General features: G+C 38.2%; 1 protein-coding gene across 1 annotated transcript; it reads right to left on the reverse strand.

The window, feature by feature from the left end:
- Positions 1-6,135: 6,135 nt before the first annotated feature.
- LOC148022767 (putative serine/threonine-protein kinase PBL21) lies at positions 6,136-9,936 on the reverse strand. The gene is made up of 7 exons (XM_087695697.1): positions 8,936-9,936; positions 8,129-8,380; positions 7,869-8,026; positions 7,716-7,789; positions 7,484-7,613; positions 7,218-7,373; positions 6,136-7,119 (listed from the first exon to the last, which is right to left on the reverse strand). The coding sequence occupies exons 1-7, from the start codon at positions 9,543-9,545 to the stop codon at positions 6,949-6,951; spliced, it is 1,551 nt and encodes a 516-aa protein (XP_087551823.1). The 5' UTR covers positions 9,546-9,936; the 3' UTR covers positions 6,136-6,948.
- Positions 9,937-17,522: the final 7,586 nt, after the last annotated feature.

The following is a 17,522-nucleotide window of genomic DNA, read 5'->3' on the forward strand; positions in this document are numbered from 1 at the left end:
ACTATAACAGGCTATGCTATTATTGGCCTTTTCAGCATTCCAATTTATGCACATGCCTGGAAAGCCTCATTTGGATGAAGTTAGATGCATATAGAGGTATGTAAAGTCCACTTTATATTATGGACTTTTTTATGAGGCAAGTAAGGATGCACAAGTGTTTGCATACACAAATGCAAACTAGGTTGGTAGCATATTAGACAAAAGGTCTACTGACAAATTCATGTTTTCTATTGGTAGTGCAGCAATTATATGGAGCAGTAAAAAACAACATACATTTGCTTTATCGACTACATAGGCTAAGTATAGAGGTGCTACTATGGTAGCATGTGAGGTGGTATGGCTACAAAATTTAAGCGACTTCCATAGAGGTAATGATGCCATTTTTGAATGCATGTAGTATAGCTAGCATCTCTTGCTCATAAACATGCATTTGTCTCTCTTTTTCATCTTCACAAGACCTCACTAAGTGTGTAGAGACTGTAGTGCACAAGCTACATGAGGGTTACAAAACTTATGATTGGAGCATTAATGCAAGTACATACAAGTCTTAAAAAAAGTTCTAGTAAAATTTGGAGACAAGGACCGATAGGCCTTTGTGGTTTTCTTTTAGCATAACAAATCTTCTTTCAAATATGATATTGTAATATTTTTGTGATTTTCTTTCAGCATGACAAATCTTCTTTTCATTGTCCTTCCTCACTTTGATGCTTTCCACTTTGCTTGCTTCTTCTTTGTGTTTTATCTTCTGGCCCACGTTAAAGCAAAAAGATGTCACAAGCTTCGGGTTTTTCATAATGACCATGAGGGAAAAAACATCTTCAAAATCTTTGGATTGAATCATTGGTTGCACTTGGATGTAGGTAGCTTTATTTCTTCCTACAAGGAGAGCAAAAACTTCTTCTATATAGTACAGGTGAGCAAGAAGTGTTGTGTCATTCTTCATAATAGGTACCCACACAGAAAACTTCATTCCCATGATTGAGGATCAACTTAAATATTTGAGTTTTGACTAGCAAAAGAGTTGAAAGCAATTGTGTCAAAGGACACAAGTAATGGCAGTGCCAGATAACACTATGTAGTATTAAAATATACTAGCTTGAATCTTAATGTTGGATTTTTATGCTTGATCTTTAACTTGAATCTTCTTCTTGCTAATGGCTTTGTTGGGAATAGAGCGGTGCACTAGATTAGAGTGGCAATGACTTGGTTGAGCCAAGTGAAGTGAGAAAATGAAGCAATAAGTGAGCTTGAAGGTCAATGGACGGTTGCCCATTTTAAGGTTTACACAAGCGACTGGTTTTTTTCTTACAACAACTCTTTGAGATGATTACTTCAAGAGACACTTGATGGGAAGAGAGAGCTTATGAACTGAGCTTCCAAAGCCTTAAGCCCACTAGGTCAATCATGCTACATACGTTCTCTGTGGGAGCTATCAATCGTGTTACATACTTGGAGAAGGTGTCCATAGAAGGAAGCTCAATGAGATATGGCCTGGTTAAAGAGATCTAGCTACTCCAAGTGAGCAGGGTACTATTGGTTATGGAGGCCTAGAAGAGTAGAGTGAAGATGGAGTGAGGAATTGAAGTCATCTATTGAAATTGAGCTGGGACTGAGTTGAGATGAGTTGGAAGAGTGAAGATGGAGTGAGGAATTGAAGTCATTTGCTGAAATTGAGCTGGGACTGAGGTTGAGATGAGTTGGAAGAGTAGTTTGTGGAGCTAAACGGACATCACCATGGCTCTAATACCATGTTGAGAAACATGGATCTTGAGAAAGGTTAAGCTATGGAGGTTGAAAGTCAGTGGACAAGAAGCATGATGACTAAGACTAGACACATTGACTATTATTCAAGTGAATTAGGTTCCAAGATAGATTAGATTGGATTCAAACACACAATCTTGAGTGGATAGAGACATGATTGAAAGTACAAAGTACAATAGCATTCAACTTCTCCTAAGCCCTACTGCTCCATACAAAGGGGTTGTCATAGGAGTGTGATTGCACATTTCTCAATAAAATCACTAATTTCCCTAAATCCCTAACAAGACATAGTTATGTTATTGGTTTGAGAATCGGCTCATCTATCAATTCTGTGGCTATAATGCACTCCAATTAAAGCAGTATTAGTGAATTTGGGAATTTTCCGCAAGTTTAGGTTTCATGGCCAAATTTTTTTCTTATAACTCTAACATCGTTGCTCCAAATTTATTGTTCAATAGCTCAATAGATTCCATTTTTCGTAAGGTTTCCAAAGATGTGTCAGATGATAGCTTTGGGAAAATGAAATATGTCTTTTTGGAGTCCCAATATTCTAAATAATGAAGAATGGGACTTGAAAGATTCCCATATTCACCAAAATTGTGTTAATTGTCCTTGTGAATGGCTAGAGAGTGGCCCTTAATCTTGGCTCTCAAAAATGGAACATCTATCCCTTTAATGCAAGTGGTATATTCTTTGGTGTTCTGAACTTAATTCCTTGGTTTGTTTATTTCTATTTTTCTTATGTTCAACTAATTGATCCTCTTGTATTATTACCTCCAATGTCCTATGTCCCTTGGTCTCTTTGCTTTGTTAGTCTTTGGGAGCTCAAATGTACCTATGTATGATGGCTTTCAACACTCTATTCCTTGTGTGAGATCCTACTACTTGGTCCTTAGATTAGGTTAGGAAGCTAAGTGCCTACTCTATATTGCTATCCAAAGCCAAGTAGTAGCATGTTCAAGGCAAGTCACACACAAGTCCTCTAATGAGGTGAGCAAGACTCACTCAAGTTGTTTTCTTCTTGTTTGTGAAACTTCTACCATAGCTAATTGATTCAAAATTGTAAATCATCTTCAAATCATTTCTCACAAATCCACTCTTGAACTCTATCTTATCCTAATTGTGTGGGTTTTAGATTAAGTGCAGTGTGAGATCGAGAAATTGGTTCTTAACCTCTCAATCCCCTCTCAATCCCAATCTATAGGTCTCCTATTCCACCATTTAGTGGAATGTGAGCATCCTAGAGCAACTGGTTATGTCCATGTCCTAGCAACATGAAAAAAATGTTTAACTAAATATTGAACATTAGGGACTTGGATGTAACTCTCATCATTTTGGGAGCTTCAATGCTCTTGGACTCGCTTGCCTCTCACATAGTCAACCCTGGGAATTAACTATTGTATACCCTCTATATCACATGCGTTCAAGGCCTGTTTATAAATATCCTTATCTGTGAATTTTTCCTTTATAAAATTTAACCCTTTTCTATTAAATCTATAACTAGCCCCTTTATATAGGACCTTTCAGTACGTAAAAAATATGTAAAAATGGTATTTTAAAAATCCCTTATGTTGAACCCACATGATACATACATATATTTGTGACTAATCTCCCCAAGCAATCAACTCACACTCTATTCTCACATCGGTCTACTCTCCTCTTGCTCTCCTAAGCAAGCAAGAAAGAAAAGAATAGAAAGCTTGTAGTAGGTTCACCTTCCTACCTTTGCATGCTTGCCTCATGATCCATGTGGTTCTCCCTCAATCCACTCCTACTACCTAGGTCTACATGATCAATATGGTCCTTAAGTGCTCCAACAAAAGAGGAGCAGATAGAGAAAAAGAAGTAGAAGACAACATCCACATTATCAAAGCTAGTTGTTTTTTTCATAGACCTAGGCCTTTTACAAAATTAAAGGGTTCAAGAGAGACTAGTAGAATTTGGAGAAACACATTTGAGAGTTTTAAGCACTCTATCCAAGCTTGGACCTTAGTTATTAGAACTACCCAAGAATAACTTAAACAAGCTAATAAAGATTCTATCAATATTAAAGAGATTATGGGGCCAAGTATGCTATGTGTTTCCAACTAAAGATTGAAATAGACCAAGGAAACCTCTAAGAGAACCTAATCAAAGCTAGACAAAACCTTAAGATTGTTGGAGGAAGAGTCCAAACAAATGTGCTTGTATACTACAATTTGGTGGATAGGAAAAGTTGATAACCTAACAAAGGAAACATCCAAAAAAAATGATAGAGAGATACATCAATCCCTCTCTCACTCAAAGTCATGGTGACAAACAATGTTGAGAACCGAACAATTGCAAAAGATTTCTTCTCAAGACTATTGAACTCCCATTACCCAACCCTAGCAATTATAGATCCCTAATAGCCAAGCTAGGAACAAATTGGTTCCAAAAATCTCTAGCTAACATCTTAGAAATTGGTCTCTATGAAGGATAGATTTTTGACACCACTCACTCCCTAGCGAGTGGTAAAATTATAGACTTAGATGGTCTCCCTAATGAATTCTCCAAAAGAATTCAAATACATCCTTGTGTAGACTTTTCACAAGTATGGAGGGAATCCATGACAAATCTCCCTATTAGTATTAATAACAAAGAATCAAAAACTCAAACTAATACACAAAAGAGATGAAAAAGACAGCTTGTCCAATTGGAGGCCCATTACATTTCTCATACTTACCCACAAAATCTTTACTAAAGCAATGGGTAGAAGGATCTCTCCAAATCTAGATAGATAGATTAGAAAAGAACAAAAAGGTTTCATTAAGGAAATATTTATTTTGGATCCATCATCTATAGCAGTTGTATGTCAATAGCTCTTCTCTCGAAGATTGATCTTCATAATTTAAGGTTAAGCTTCTTGATAAAAATCTACCATATAGGTTTTACACATTTTTTTAAATTAACACATTTTTCTTAATTCCATGCACATGCGCACATGCGCACACGCACACACGCACACACGCGCATGCACGCACGCACACAACACCAAGATACCTAGGGTAGTGTAGATGAAAATTAAACCCATAAAGGCACACACACACACAAGCCTTGAAGGAAGCCAAGACTAGTAGAGAGAAAGAATGAGATACATGCAATGAAGCAAGAGGATGTCATTGATAGGCTTTGTGAGCTTCACAATGAAGCAATTGTTGCAACATGTGACATGATAGGTACCATCATGCTACTGAAGCACGTTGTCGATTCTCATGCAAAGTGCATTGTGTGTTCGTGTGTGTATATGTGTACATGTACATATGTCTTGTTTTGCGACTTAAACTTCTAAGATTTTGTAAGCATTTCGCATATGTACGTATATATCTCTTGTATTGTGACTCAACCTTCTAAGATTTTGTAAGCATTATCACATAGACTTGTTGAGAGCTAATTTAGTTAGGTTAGTGAGAGAGCCCTTGCTTTTCAAAGTTAAAGCAGTGCTAGGAGCTCCTCTTGGAAACAAAACAACAATACTTCACTACATGCTAGTGCACATTTGCTTTATTTGTTGTTACCTTAATTCAAAGTTGGTAAGAGGGTAAGGATCTTATTGGAGAGGAGATGGTGAGGGGGCTTAGTAGGATTGTGTATTGGGGTGAGAGTTAGGAAGTGCATGTTTACTATTGATGTAAAATTATTTGTTTTTTAATTTTCACACTAATATATTTTGTTATTAGACTATTGATGTGTAGACAAAAGTGGCATATATGGTTGTAATGTTGGCTTGAGCATTCAACTTACTTTCAACTATCTTCTATTTATTCATATTTACTAGTCCCATTAGGATTCTCTCTTGGAGAGGCGTATCAATGGATTTATTTACTTGTATGGCATCATTGATTGTTTGACACATATTAGAACTTTCTATTTATTTGTCTAATGTTAACATAAAAGTGAACCTTATCCTTAAGATTGTTGTATTTATTTATTTATTGAGAGAGAGAGAGAGAGAGAGAGAGAGAGAGAGAGAGAGAGAGAGAGAGAGAGAGAGAGAGAGAGAGAGAGAGAGAGAGAGAGAGAGAGAGAGAGAGAGAGAGAGAGAGAGAGAGAGAGTGTGTGTGTGTGTGTGTGTAAGTGAGCCTTTTCATTTAAATAAATGACATAACACATCTTAACCATTAAGATACTTCATTCAAGACGAGAGATTGTCTTAAGTTTAGAAAAAGGTAATAGGTCATTACAAGATTTTGAGAATAGAGAGAGAGAGAGAGAGAGAGAGAGAGAAATCTTTGTATTAACATACTTTTAGAAGCCTTTAAAAGCATATAAAACAAACACAATGCCTTTAAAGGTATATAGAACAACGACACAAATTAAAGTTTTTAGTTACAATCTGCTTCAAAGAGCCATTAGCACAAAAAGGACCCAGGGCAAGGAGCTATTATCACCAAAACGAAAACTAACTACTAAGGCTATCAAAGCTTCTTAATATATCATGACACCAAAGTATCTTAGTGCTTATATGATTGATAAACTACCTATTTGCCCCAAAAAGTAACTTAAGAGTTTAAGCTTTTTACACTCCTCTATGATGACTTTGGCAATTCCATAAACTACCCATTTGCGCACCTTCCTAACTACATTCATGGCAAATTTACATGGTCATGGATTGAGTTGTGCTAGTGTAAGTTTATGGACAAGAGAGAGAGAGAGTGTGTGTGTGTATGTGTGTGTGTGTAAGATGCTTATAAATCACTTCTTAATTCTTATAAATCTTCCCCAATTTAGCACTTTGGCCAAAATTTTTACCACTTGAATGGTGAGTCATTGTGTTTTATTGGTCTTGGGTGTCCACCATGAGTTCATACTTTGTTGATTTCCTTCCATCAAAAATGGAAAAATCCTTGCCTAAGGTTGGCGTTTGATAAGGAATGCCATGCGCTTGGGTAGGACTAGTCACGTGTATTGAATATATATGTGAGCTTACAAGCGAGCTTCATGATCATATTAGGCTTCCTTCATCAACATCAATATTCATAGCCATCTCTACAAAAGCAAGCTTTATGATCATGGGTTCATTCACCATTTCATCCACCTTAATTATCGCCATCTCCAGGTGCTAATTCCTATCAAAGTGAGCTCCATGATCATCGGCTTCATTCATCAACACCAGCCATAGCCATCTCCAGGTGCTTCCTATCAAAGTGAGCTCCATGATCATACGCTTCATTCATCAACATCAATCATAGCCATCTCCAAATGCTTCCTGCGCTCGTCTTCAGTACTTGATGAGGACTCCCTGCTGCAGTCCAACATGAGAGCAAGGGGATTGCCATATGCCTCCAATAGCAGCTGGTCTGTGTTCAGGCCAGGATCTTTTTGCATAAGACTTAACACCTGTTCCATCCGAGAGTAAGAAAACAGTTGTAGATTGAAAAAATGACAGATCAGTGATGAGCTACACAGCAATCGAACTGGAACTAAAAGAGATTGACCTCGCCAATGGATGGCCTCTTTGTGTCTACAGGATGTACACACAGGGCAGCAATGCCTAACATCCTTCGCATACCCTTTCGTGAGTAGAGACCCTTCAACTTGGGATCTACTACTTCCTCCATGCAATAATCGCTACCATCGATCAGATGCCTCACCTAAATGGTCAGCAAAATTGCAACTCTGTAAAGCAGTGAATGCAGCCTCCAAAACAACAGACCTCACTTCTGTGTAGCTCACCTAACTAATTTGCAAGGAAGCGTCTTACCCAACTAGAGGAACTTTCCTGCTCAATTGGCTTCTTTCCTGTCACAAGTTCCAGTAGCACTACACCAAGAGAGTAGATGTCAATCTTCGTCGAGATTTTCCCCATTTGGAAGTACTCTGGTGCAAGATACCTGCAGGTTTTGATTGATAAACAAGTATATAAGAACTTCTCAGACACAGTCTAGCTCTTAACAGAAAGACAAGGGAACTGCAGTAGGGATTTATTGTCACACCCGAATGTGCCCATGATCTCCTGACTGACTGAAAAGGAGGGAAGCGCCCAGACTGCAAGTCCAAAGTCAGATAACTGCAGAATTTGTTTGGAATAAGTGCTGAGCATTTTTGTCGATTAACTGACAAGTTTCTAGTCTGCAATTATACTATACCTTAGGGTTTTTGCCATCGGAGAGAAGGATATTTGATGCTTTGACATCCCTGTGGATGATTGGAGGCTTGCATACTGTGTGCAGATAGTGCAGGGCCTTTGCAATGCCCAAAGCGACGCGCTCTCGTGCTCTCCAAGATAGCGCCGGCTTATTTTTACCTGTAGGAAAAAGAATGCAGTCAAGATCATTCAAAGTTTTGAGGATTCAATACAAGAAAGAAAGGCATAAACTGTACCGTGGAAGAAAGGCATAAACTGTACCGTGGAGCCAAGCTTCCAGACTCCCTTGGGGCATGTAGTCATAAACCAGCAAGAGTTGGCCATTTTGGATGCAGAAACCAATCAGGGGCTGAATATGCAAGTCACGAATATAGCACATCATTTCGATTTCTGTGATGAAGCTCAATTGTGAATCCTTTAATCTTGGATTGAATGCCTTCACAGCTATGGCCAAACCAGAAGGTAGCTTTCCTCGATAGACACAGCCAGAAGAACCCTTACCTAATATATTGCCTGGTAAGTAGATCAAAAAGCACCCATTGATCTCAGAATTAAAGAAGCTAAAGCACTCACAGCAAAAGGGCATTTACTTGAGCAATTGGCAAGCAGATAAAAAAGCAGCCATTGATCTCATCATTAAATAAGCTAAGCACTCATTAATATGCAATCGCTCGAGTCCGGTGAATCAAACTGGACTCGGAGAATGCAGAACAGCAGTTCAACGACTGTAATAGGTTCATCTATCTGACACTTCACGCATGGTTTTTCAGGATGAATGGAAATAGAGACAAATTGTGTCTCAATGTACCTAACTCTCCATACATGGTTTGTCAGGACGAATGCAAATTGAGATAGATTGTGTCTCAATGTACTTAACGCTCCACTCATGGCTTGTCAGGGTGAATGCAAATTGAGATAGATCTCTCATAAAGATGAGAGAATGGAAAGATTGGAATTGAATAGTGCAATGCAGCATTAAGAGACATAAAATGCTGTATGCTCTTCAGTGAATTCAGCCCAAACAATGCAGTGTTGTTACAATGACATGAGTACAATATTAGTGCTGACCATCACAGAAATTGCAGGTGGCCTTGTTGAGCTCCCGAAGGTTGAACTGGCGGTAGGCGCAGATAGCAGCAGGCGGAATTCTGTACACAGACGCCTTCCCTCCTCTCCCTTCTTCTGCTGCTGGGGCTGCTTCTTCTGCCTCCTCTGCATCCCTGCCGTTTGCCATCCCCCATAATTCAGGCCCTTCTCGTGATGTCCTCTGGCGAGGAATGATCAGCGATGGCAAGGCCGAAGCTGGAGTTCGGGAACGACAGCACGATGGCGGGGGCGGCAACGTTCTTGCCGAGGAGATCCTTCGCAGGACCGAGATGACACACGAGCGCAGGAGGGAGACACAATCCTTGAGGATGGCCTTCGATTTCGACAATCGACCAGGGTCGCGACGATCAATGCAGCATCCATCTGCAGCTATGGCGGATGAGACGAGCTGAGTGTTCTCTTCCTCATCATCCAGCGTCTCCTGCTGCTCCTCCTCCTCTGCTGCTGCTGCTGCTTCTCCTTCTTCCTCTCCTTCTTCTTGCTTCCTTTTGCCCCCTGTCTTGTCTCGCCGATCGACCATCTGTCTCTTGCGCTTGCATTTCAGCCTGCCGAATGAAGAGCATCCCCACATGGCTGCGGGGCAATTCGCATCAACTGAGCTCTCGCCAGTCTCTCTCTCTCTCTCTCTCTCTCTCTCTCTCTCTCTCTTGCTGTCTGTCTGTGTCTGTGTCACTCTGATGATCCAACAGAATTAGGGGTGAAGAGCCGTGGCTATGAAGAAGAAGATGAAAGAAGGAGAACGAATGTTGACAGAGAAGGAAAGGATGCAATCGCGGTGGAAGATGGGCTCACAAACTGACGGTATTATCGCCATAATCGCTGGTAGCTCCAGCAGAATGCGGGCTAGAATAAAGGGCCACACAGGCACACCCCACAGAGAGAGAGAGAGAGAGAGAGAGAGAGAGAGAGTGTGTGTGTGTGTGTGTGTGTGTGTGCGTGTCTGTTTGAAATTTAGTTAAGGAAGTTTGGAGACTGGAGTGCCAATTTTCACACATGGTGGACTCCTCCCTTAAACACAAGATGTCTTAATAACAAAGGACACACACACAAGATGTCCTAATACCAAAGGACCCCCATGCACTGTTCATGAAAAACTAAGGTTTATTGTATAATGAATAACGATTAATTTTTTTTATTTAATAACAAGACAATAAACTTTATTAAATATTTAATTACAAGATAACAAGTTTACGTAATTTGATTCGAAAATCCTTTCACAATTTCGAGTGGAAGGTTTTTGTGTTTGCTACCATGAAGGACCCCCCCATCAAGAACTCCTTGTACACAAAGTTGCAGTCGTTTTCTATTAGTGAAGAACTCATTCTCTAATAGTCACTGCATCTTGAGCTCTTGCAATCGACCCACCCCATACTGAAGAACTCGTTCTCTAATAGTCAGTGCATCTTGAGCTCTTGCAATCGACCCACCCCATAGTTCCACCTTAGGACTAGTTTTATAAGAGAATTAGACTGCCCAAACTCTATGAGACAATAAAACAATTGCAAAGCAATTAAAGCCTCCAAAATACAATTGACTATTATATTTAAGTGTATTATCCTATAGCTCTCTTCTTTTATCGGCATTTTTTGGTCATAGTTTCGACCTTCAAGAGAGTTGTCAATAGATTCATTCTTTTTTTCTGATGCAAGGTAATGAATTGATAAAAATGGGTCCAACTTTTGTTTCTAGCTCATGGTAATTTGAGAATGATATTAGTAAGAATGTTGTCAATAGGTCCACTTCATGCTCCTCATTGTAAGACAATGGGACCAATTTACAACAAACACCCATGTTGCATTGTACACATTATGGTACCAATTTATAACAAACCCATGTTGCATGGTTTAGAATGTGTACACATCCTTCTTCATTTGGGTCCCCTTAAGAAGAAAAAAGGGATTAATCTTACCACTATGCCATCACATGCCTTTTTGTAGGTCCCTTGATCACCTCAATCCACATATTCTCATATTGCAAGGGCGAGAAGGGGTAGAAAATAGAAAAGGGAAGAAAATTCTTCACAATTCGCACGGTTTGGGAGAAACAATTGGCTAATTGTGGTTTTTCCTATTTAATACCACCATTAACTCCAGCTCGTTGAGTTGAAAATCCAAGATGTATAAAGCATAAATTAGGACTCCATAATAGATTTCATGCCACCCCTTAGATACTAAGTATGCTCTCACTTCATGGTAATGGCAATTCACACATTGTCAAAATGCACATGGAACCTTGAAAACTAGTCAATTAACATTAAAAAACAAAAAAAAAACCATTTTAGTAGACCCTCGATCCATAAGACATGCACCATCTACTAAAATACCACTTCACTACACCATTATTTGTTTCAGGAGTGTCTTCATTAAGTGTAATAAATGTTGATGTCTCTTATTGCTACTCCCAATAAGCTTGGTAATAGTCAACAACATCTCCACATTTGATATTGGTCAAGTATATCAAATTTTCATTGACAAACCAAACTCCCTCATGTCATTCTCATTCCCCATTGATGATGTCCCTCATGTGATTCTCACTCCCCTTAATAGTAAACCAATTTGATAAGTTGCAGAAACCAACAAGTGTTAATTGGTTTGGATGATTCTAGCTTGGCATATGAAGGAGTCAACTATTGTCTTGCTAATATCACTACCATGTGCAAGATCCCATGTTATAACCACATTTTAGCAATCCTTTTTTGGCATAGGTAGGTTATTAGAACAAGGGCTTGACAATCAAGAATTCATGTGTTATGCAATGTTTCATGTTAATGTTCAACTTCGATAAGGGCCAAGAGTCTCAGCAAACTAAGTTGTGGCTCAACATAACCAGTAAATGTGTAGAAGCACCATGGATGGTAAAGTTGTTCCACTTGGGGACACTATGACTCTTGTCACTTATATAAACAAAAGTCTTATCTTAGATCACCCACACATCCTTAGTTGAAAAGTTGGCAACAGTAATCCATAAAGTTGCATGACAATGCTTCTATGCCATGTGTCAAAGATATTGTCCACCAAACTAGAACAACATCCTCCTTTCTTATTTCGAAAAGTTGTCTTTGCCTCCTACTTAATTGATCCTTTCTTTCTTCAAAAAGTCCATTAAGGTTCAATTTTCTTTTTTTGAAGGTTAGTTCCTCTTGTTCATTTTGCAAGTCATTCATGACACATATTTTGTACTTTTTGGCCCTCTTTATCAATAGGTCAAGTAGTAGGCTTGCAATATAAGTCTATAAAGAGCTACTCCTAACCTTTTAAAATCACAAAGTTATTAATATGTGCCATAAAGTCTAATAAGATGGCTTAATATGCTTGGGTGTTAAATAATCAAGGGCTAAGTTTACATTTTCATTTTTTGTTTCCTTTTACTAGAATCACAGCACATGGTAAGTCTATGATAATTAAAGCTCTGTATCCTCTTATGCACCATGAGTTCTAGAAATGATCCTACTCCAAAAGGAATTATGTTAGGTGATGAGTAAGCTACAAGTCTCACATAACTTTTGGACTTAAATATGTTGTTACATGAATGTACTCTCGTGTCATACTCTTGGGATAAATATAAAGCCGTGAATTGTAAGTATAAAAGATCCCTTCCTTACTTACATAGTTCTTCATTTCTTCACAAGAAGGGTCATCTAGCAATTTGAGTTGTTTGAACAAGCTATAAGTCATTCCCAATACATGATATCCATGTTCATGGAACATAATTCAATAGTATTGTGATCTCGTGTTGCACATTGTTGATCTATTCAACTTGTTGGTACAACTACATGTGACAATGGCTCAATAATGTGATGAGTACATTCAATTTCTTCAAACGTCAATATCATTATGGGCTCGACTTTATCCAAAAGGTAGTTCCCTCATATATGACTTCACACAATTTCACATATTGATTTCTATTCATAATGAATGGGCAAATAGATCTTACTTCAGGACAAAAGTTTTGGATGACTCTAGATCACTCTATCTATCATTTGTCCGTGATATTAGCATGGAACTTTATCATACTACACATACCATCATCAAACTTCTTTCACCCATTAAAGTCTAGCATGCCTTCTGAGTACATTTAGATAATTTCTTCCAATTTGATACTTGGAAAGTTTGTTAAGATGTGATAATGTTCCATCCTTGATACACCTTAAGCCAAAGATAATGAACCCTTTCAATATCATCATGCTACAACCTTTACAATATCAATTTAAAAACGAAATTTGTTAACCTATAATTATTATTCAAACATAAAATATGACTTTTTTTAGTACACTAAGAAACATCAAAAGTCTACATATTACTTTTATTGAGATGTCACATACACCCAAATGGCCACAAGTCTGCACTTCTCCCCAAAAGATTAGGCAAAGATCAAGGAAAGAACATACAACTGAAGGTCCTTCATATTAGGAGGTAACTCCCCTTCAAAATATTAACCAAGGAAGAAGGCAAGAGCATGATAACATTTTCCCTATGTGCAAACAACGTAGCTTACAAGCCAATATGAATAATGGATCATGGTCACACTATGGTCTTAAAGACCAACCAAGTACTTGAGTGCATAAGAGCCTTGACTTACATGAACACTATTGAAACAACCAAGTGGTGCACCTTGTAAGGCTTAAACATGCAATCTCATGGATATGAGCCCAAAATTTACATTTTAGTGAAGATAATTATTTACCTTTGTATAGGAAATAAATGGTGAAAATTGGTCTATTTTTATTTCAATAGAAGTCCTAGATCCTCATTTTCTTTGATTTCTGGCTTGCAATTTTGTTATGAACACTTCACCAAACACAATGACACCTCTAAGCTAAAGAAGTACTATTGGGTCAATCACAAAACTTGAGATGGCATGGCATTCAAGAACATTTCCAACTTGAATTATGTAATAGGGCTACATTCATCCAAATGATCCTTGTTACAAGCATAGAATGTGAGCTACCCACATATTCTTCATGCATCTCGAAGATCTGATACCTAGTAAGATCATAGAGTGATTTATGCAAAATATTGTATGATTGTGAGTAAATGACAAGAAATCACAAAGTTGCATTCCATGTGTGAATAGTGAAGAGGCTCTCCACCATCATGGTTAGCTCCACCTCCACCATTCCATAGTTCACTATATGCAAAATCTTACTTTTGACCTCAAGAATACAACTTCCTCTCAATGAACAACAAGGCTCCACATACAACTACCTAGGCATAGGCTCAAGCAAACTAGCAACATAAAAAAGAATATGCCCAACTCTCCAACGATGCAAGCAAGTTATGAAGCAACACGAGGAAGAGAACCATAAAAGAACTTGAAGAAGCAAGCCAAGAAAGAACAAATCGATAGATTGAAGGAAATTGAGGAGGATATGGCCACAGAGAAGAGAAACAATCAAGTAGGGCCTAAGCAGCAAACAAAAAAGCTAACAAAGAAGATGAATCAGAGAGCAAAGTTGAGAGAGGTCAAATCAAAAAATGGGAAAAGAGAGTATCCACAAGGATGGTACAAAAGAACACACAACATGAAGAAAAAATGCCAAAAGAGGAAAAGGGTAAAGAAGGTCCAAGACACTATCCACCAAGAACAAAAGTCAAAGAAAATTGAAAGTGAAAAAAGATTATCATAGACTAAGGAAAAGGGTAGAAAGACAACAAGAATAGTGAAAGCAACAATAGAGAATGAAAGACTCATCAAGGCCATAAAAGAAAGAAGAATAGTGGCCCAATAGAAAGAGTAGAAGGAGAAACAAGAATGAAAGAAGTAAAAACAAGTTAAGGATGTTTATGAACTTGCTATTAAAGAAAAAAGGAAGAAACCAAGACAACAAGGCTCAAGAGAAGAAAGAACTTGAAGTTGGATTCCACCAAAAAGAGAATCAAGTTGCAATGCACAAATAAAGAAACATATTAATGAGAGGCAACCAAAAAAGCCACCTTAAATACCCTCTAGATGAAACCTTAAAACTAGTAGCACACTCAAAATTTCCCTTCACAATAAGTACAGTCCCTACCACCACCTTGTCCTCACCTTTGGCTTCCATGCCCTCTTCTTATCCTTCAATTCCTCTTTGTTGGTCTTACGTGGGCTCCACATCCCTATCCATACCCACATAAACTACCTCAACGTTCATAGGGATCTCATTTTACAAGAAACACTAGTGTTGAGGGATAGAAGAGCTCAATACACATGAGCCAATACATACATGCCACCAAAGAAGGAGAGACCACAATAGTATAGAACTATTGCAACAAAAAAATGTAAATTGAATAACTTCACACAGACAAGGAGTACCTCTAGAGTAAAGATGGCTAGATCAACAAACCTCTACACCTACTTTGTTGTAGTCCACAAAATTGACTTGGCTAGCCACAAAGAAGAGTACTAATGCCAACATGATATCTCACAAAGCTAGCTCTTTGCCATGCAAACCACATTTGGGAAGCTAAAAGATTAAAAAATAGTCTCCGTGCAACCTTGAACACATTTCTTGCTTAAAAAGAAAAGGAATATTGGCTTATAATAGAGTAGCATGAAAGGTAAAAAAGCCACTCTAGCAAGTACTCTCCATAAGATCAACAAGTGCTACATGGACCTCTACCAAACAAAGTTGGCCTTGTAGAGACTAGACAAAGTCCTAAGAGTAGATGCACACAATTGGACTTAACCTTCACAAGCTTAGTCTTGTAAAGACTTTCCACATGTTTGTATAAACACATTCAATACTCACCAAGATCAGGGTCAATTGTGATAAGACGTGCTATGTTTTATGTATTCATTACTATATTAGTACCTCCACAATTGGTATAACTAGAAGTTGTCTAGTATGCTTAAACTTTACCAAACCATGCTATCCGTTACACCAATTGAACATACATGGGCCAACATTCTCTTGGAGGAATCACTCTTACTACCTCGATCCTCACCAAAATTTTCCATCATGGGACTATCAACATGCACAATAGCCTCACCATCACCTTAGACATGACATTAGCCCTCCACCCTAAACATAACATGTGCCATTTTCACCAATTTTCATGACCACTTACCATAGATGGCCATGGCCCCATCTATCCCTCTTCCATTTGACAACCTATTTATCCATCCATGGAAAAAGGCCCTCTTGATTGAGACCCACATTTATTTCTATAAAAGGCTCACCCTACACTCCACCCCCACTAGCTATGACTAGATGTAACTACATTTTCATGCTATCTTGATCAATGTCAATAGCTTCTTCACTCACCCCTCTAGCCAACATATTCAAATTCATGCACTTCTTATTGCTCAAATTACTAGTTGATCATCTATCTATCTTCATAATATGGACTTTGAACACATTATCCCCTACATCACCATGGCCATAGAGCTCCTAATTCTTCAAATTAAAGCACTAGAGATTGAGAGGATCCTTGTCTCAAACTGCTGCTAGCATGATCAACCCCCTAGCCTTGCCCCACCCTCCTCATTCCCACCTTTCGCCACCACTATAACCTCACATTTCCATGATAAATATCCACCTTCCTTCCTTTCCCTAAAAATGACATCAAGTTCAAAATCAATATTAGAATATTCTCTTGAATTTGGCTATGTGACAACCTCAAAATGGCACCCTTTAAATTTCTTGATACACATCCATTGCAACTTGACCCCCCACTCCACCTAGCATCAACCTTCCAACCCATAATTCCCATTTTACCTTGAGCTTGTCACCTCAACCATCTCCAAAATTGTGTATAAAGTCAAAACCACATAGGGAAAGTAGTCTATTGAATGTGTGATACCAACCGTCTATAGTTGTAGCCCATCTTGGATCAACAAAATGATTAACAATTGAAAGGGATCCAACTATATCCCACAAGGAAAACATGATCAAACCTAAATCAATCTAGTCATGTTTGTGTTGTGCTCGTAGGGCAAGCTTGCGTGTTATCATGACAAACTAACCCCACACTTGGTTCATAAAAAGTGTGAAATGAGGAGAAGGAAAAATGTTAACCCCTCTGTCATGGGGTATAGCCATAGACTACTCCTTAAAATGGGATTAGTTTAGGTCATTGAATGTTTTATGAAATGTAATAACCACCCCACTTATTAGGTCCAACCATCCATTCCTTGTCCATTATATGGAGTTGGGGGACCTCCATACACTTGTTTTTCACCCATTTACCTACCATATATTTAATTATTTAATTGACTACCAAACTTTGTTTAGTTTACACATTACTTTGCATCCTTCACACAAGTTCCTCAAAATAGTTTATTTTAGCAAATAGTAATACATAAAGATCCATTTTCTAGCTAACTATGAAATAAAATTATCATTAGCATAATCGTCTTTACGAAAAATCCAATCCCATTGGCTGAAACAAAATTGTTAGTATCCTAGGATGGTGGCTAATAACTTCTTGTATTGACCATCCATCTCATGCCCTATATGCTATGTTGCTTTTCAATCAACACAACTCATACCCAATGATTGCACAATCCACCCATAGGCTAGAAGATGGATGCTTCTTAGTACATCATAATCAACCATACTAATGGCCCT

Source organism: Lygodium microphyllum, chromosome 16 (assembly GCF_053477565.2).
Source record: "Lygodium microphyllum isolate KBCC chromosome 16, Lygodium_microphyllum_v1.1.10, whole genome shotgun sequence".
In the NCBI taxonomy this organism is placed as follows: domain Eukaryota; kingdom Viridiplantae; phylum Streptophyta; class Polypodiopsida; order Schizaeales; family Lygodiaceae; genus Lygodium; species Lygodium microphyllum.

Bases quoted from the DNA above. Each gene is read 5' to 3' on its own strand.
- LOC148022767 (XM_087695697.1), bottom strand. From the start codon at position 9,545: ATGTGGGGATGCTCTTCATTCGGCAGGCTGAAATGCAAGCGCAAGAGA. The intron at 7,790-7,868 runs GTATAGTATAAT...CAAATTCTGCAG, and splicing joins CCGATGGCAAAAACCCTAAG to TTATCTGACTTTGGACTTGC. The intron at 7,614-7,715 runs GTGTGACAATAA...CAAAACCTGCAG, and splicing joins GAGATCATGGGCACATTCGG to GTATCTTGCACCAGAGTACT.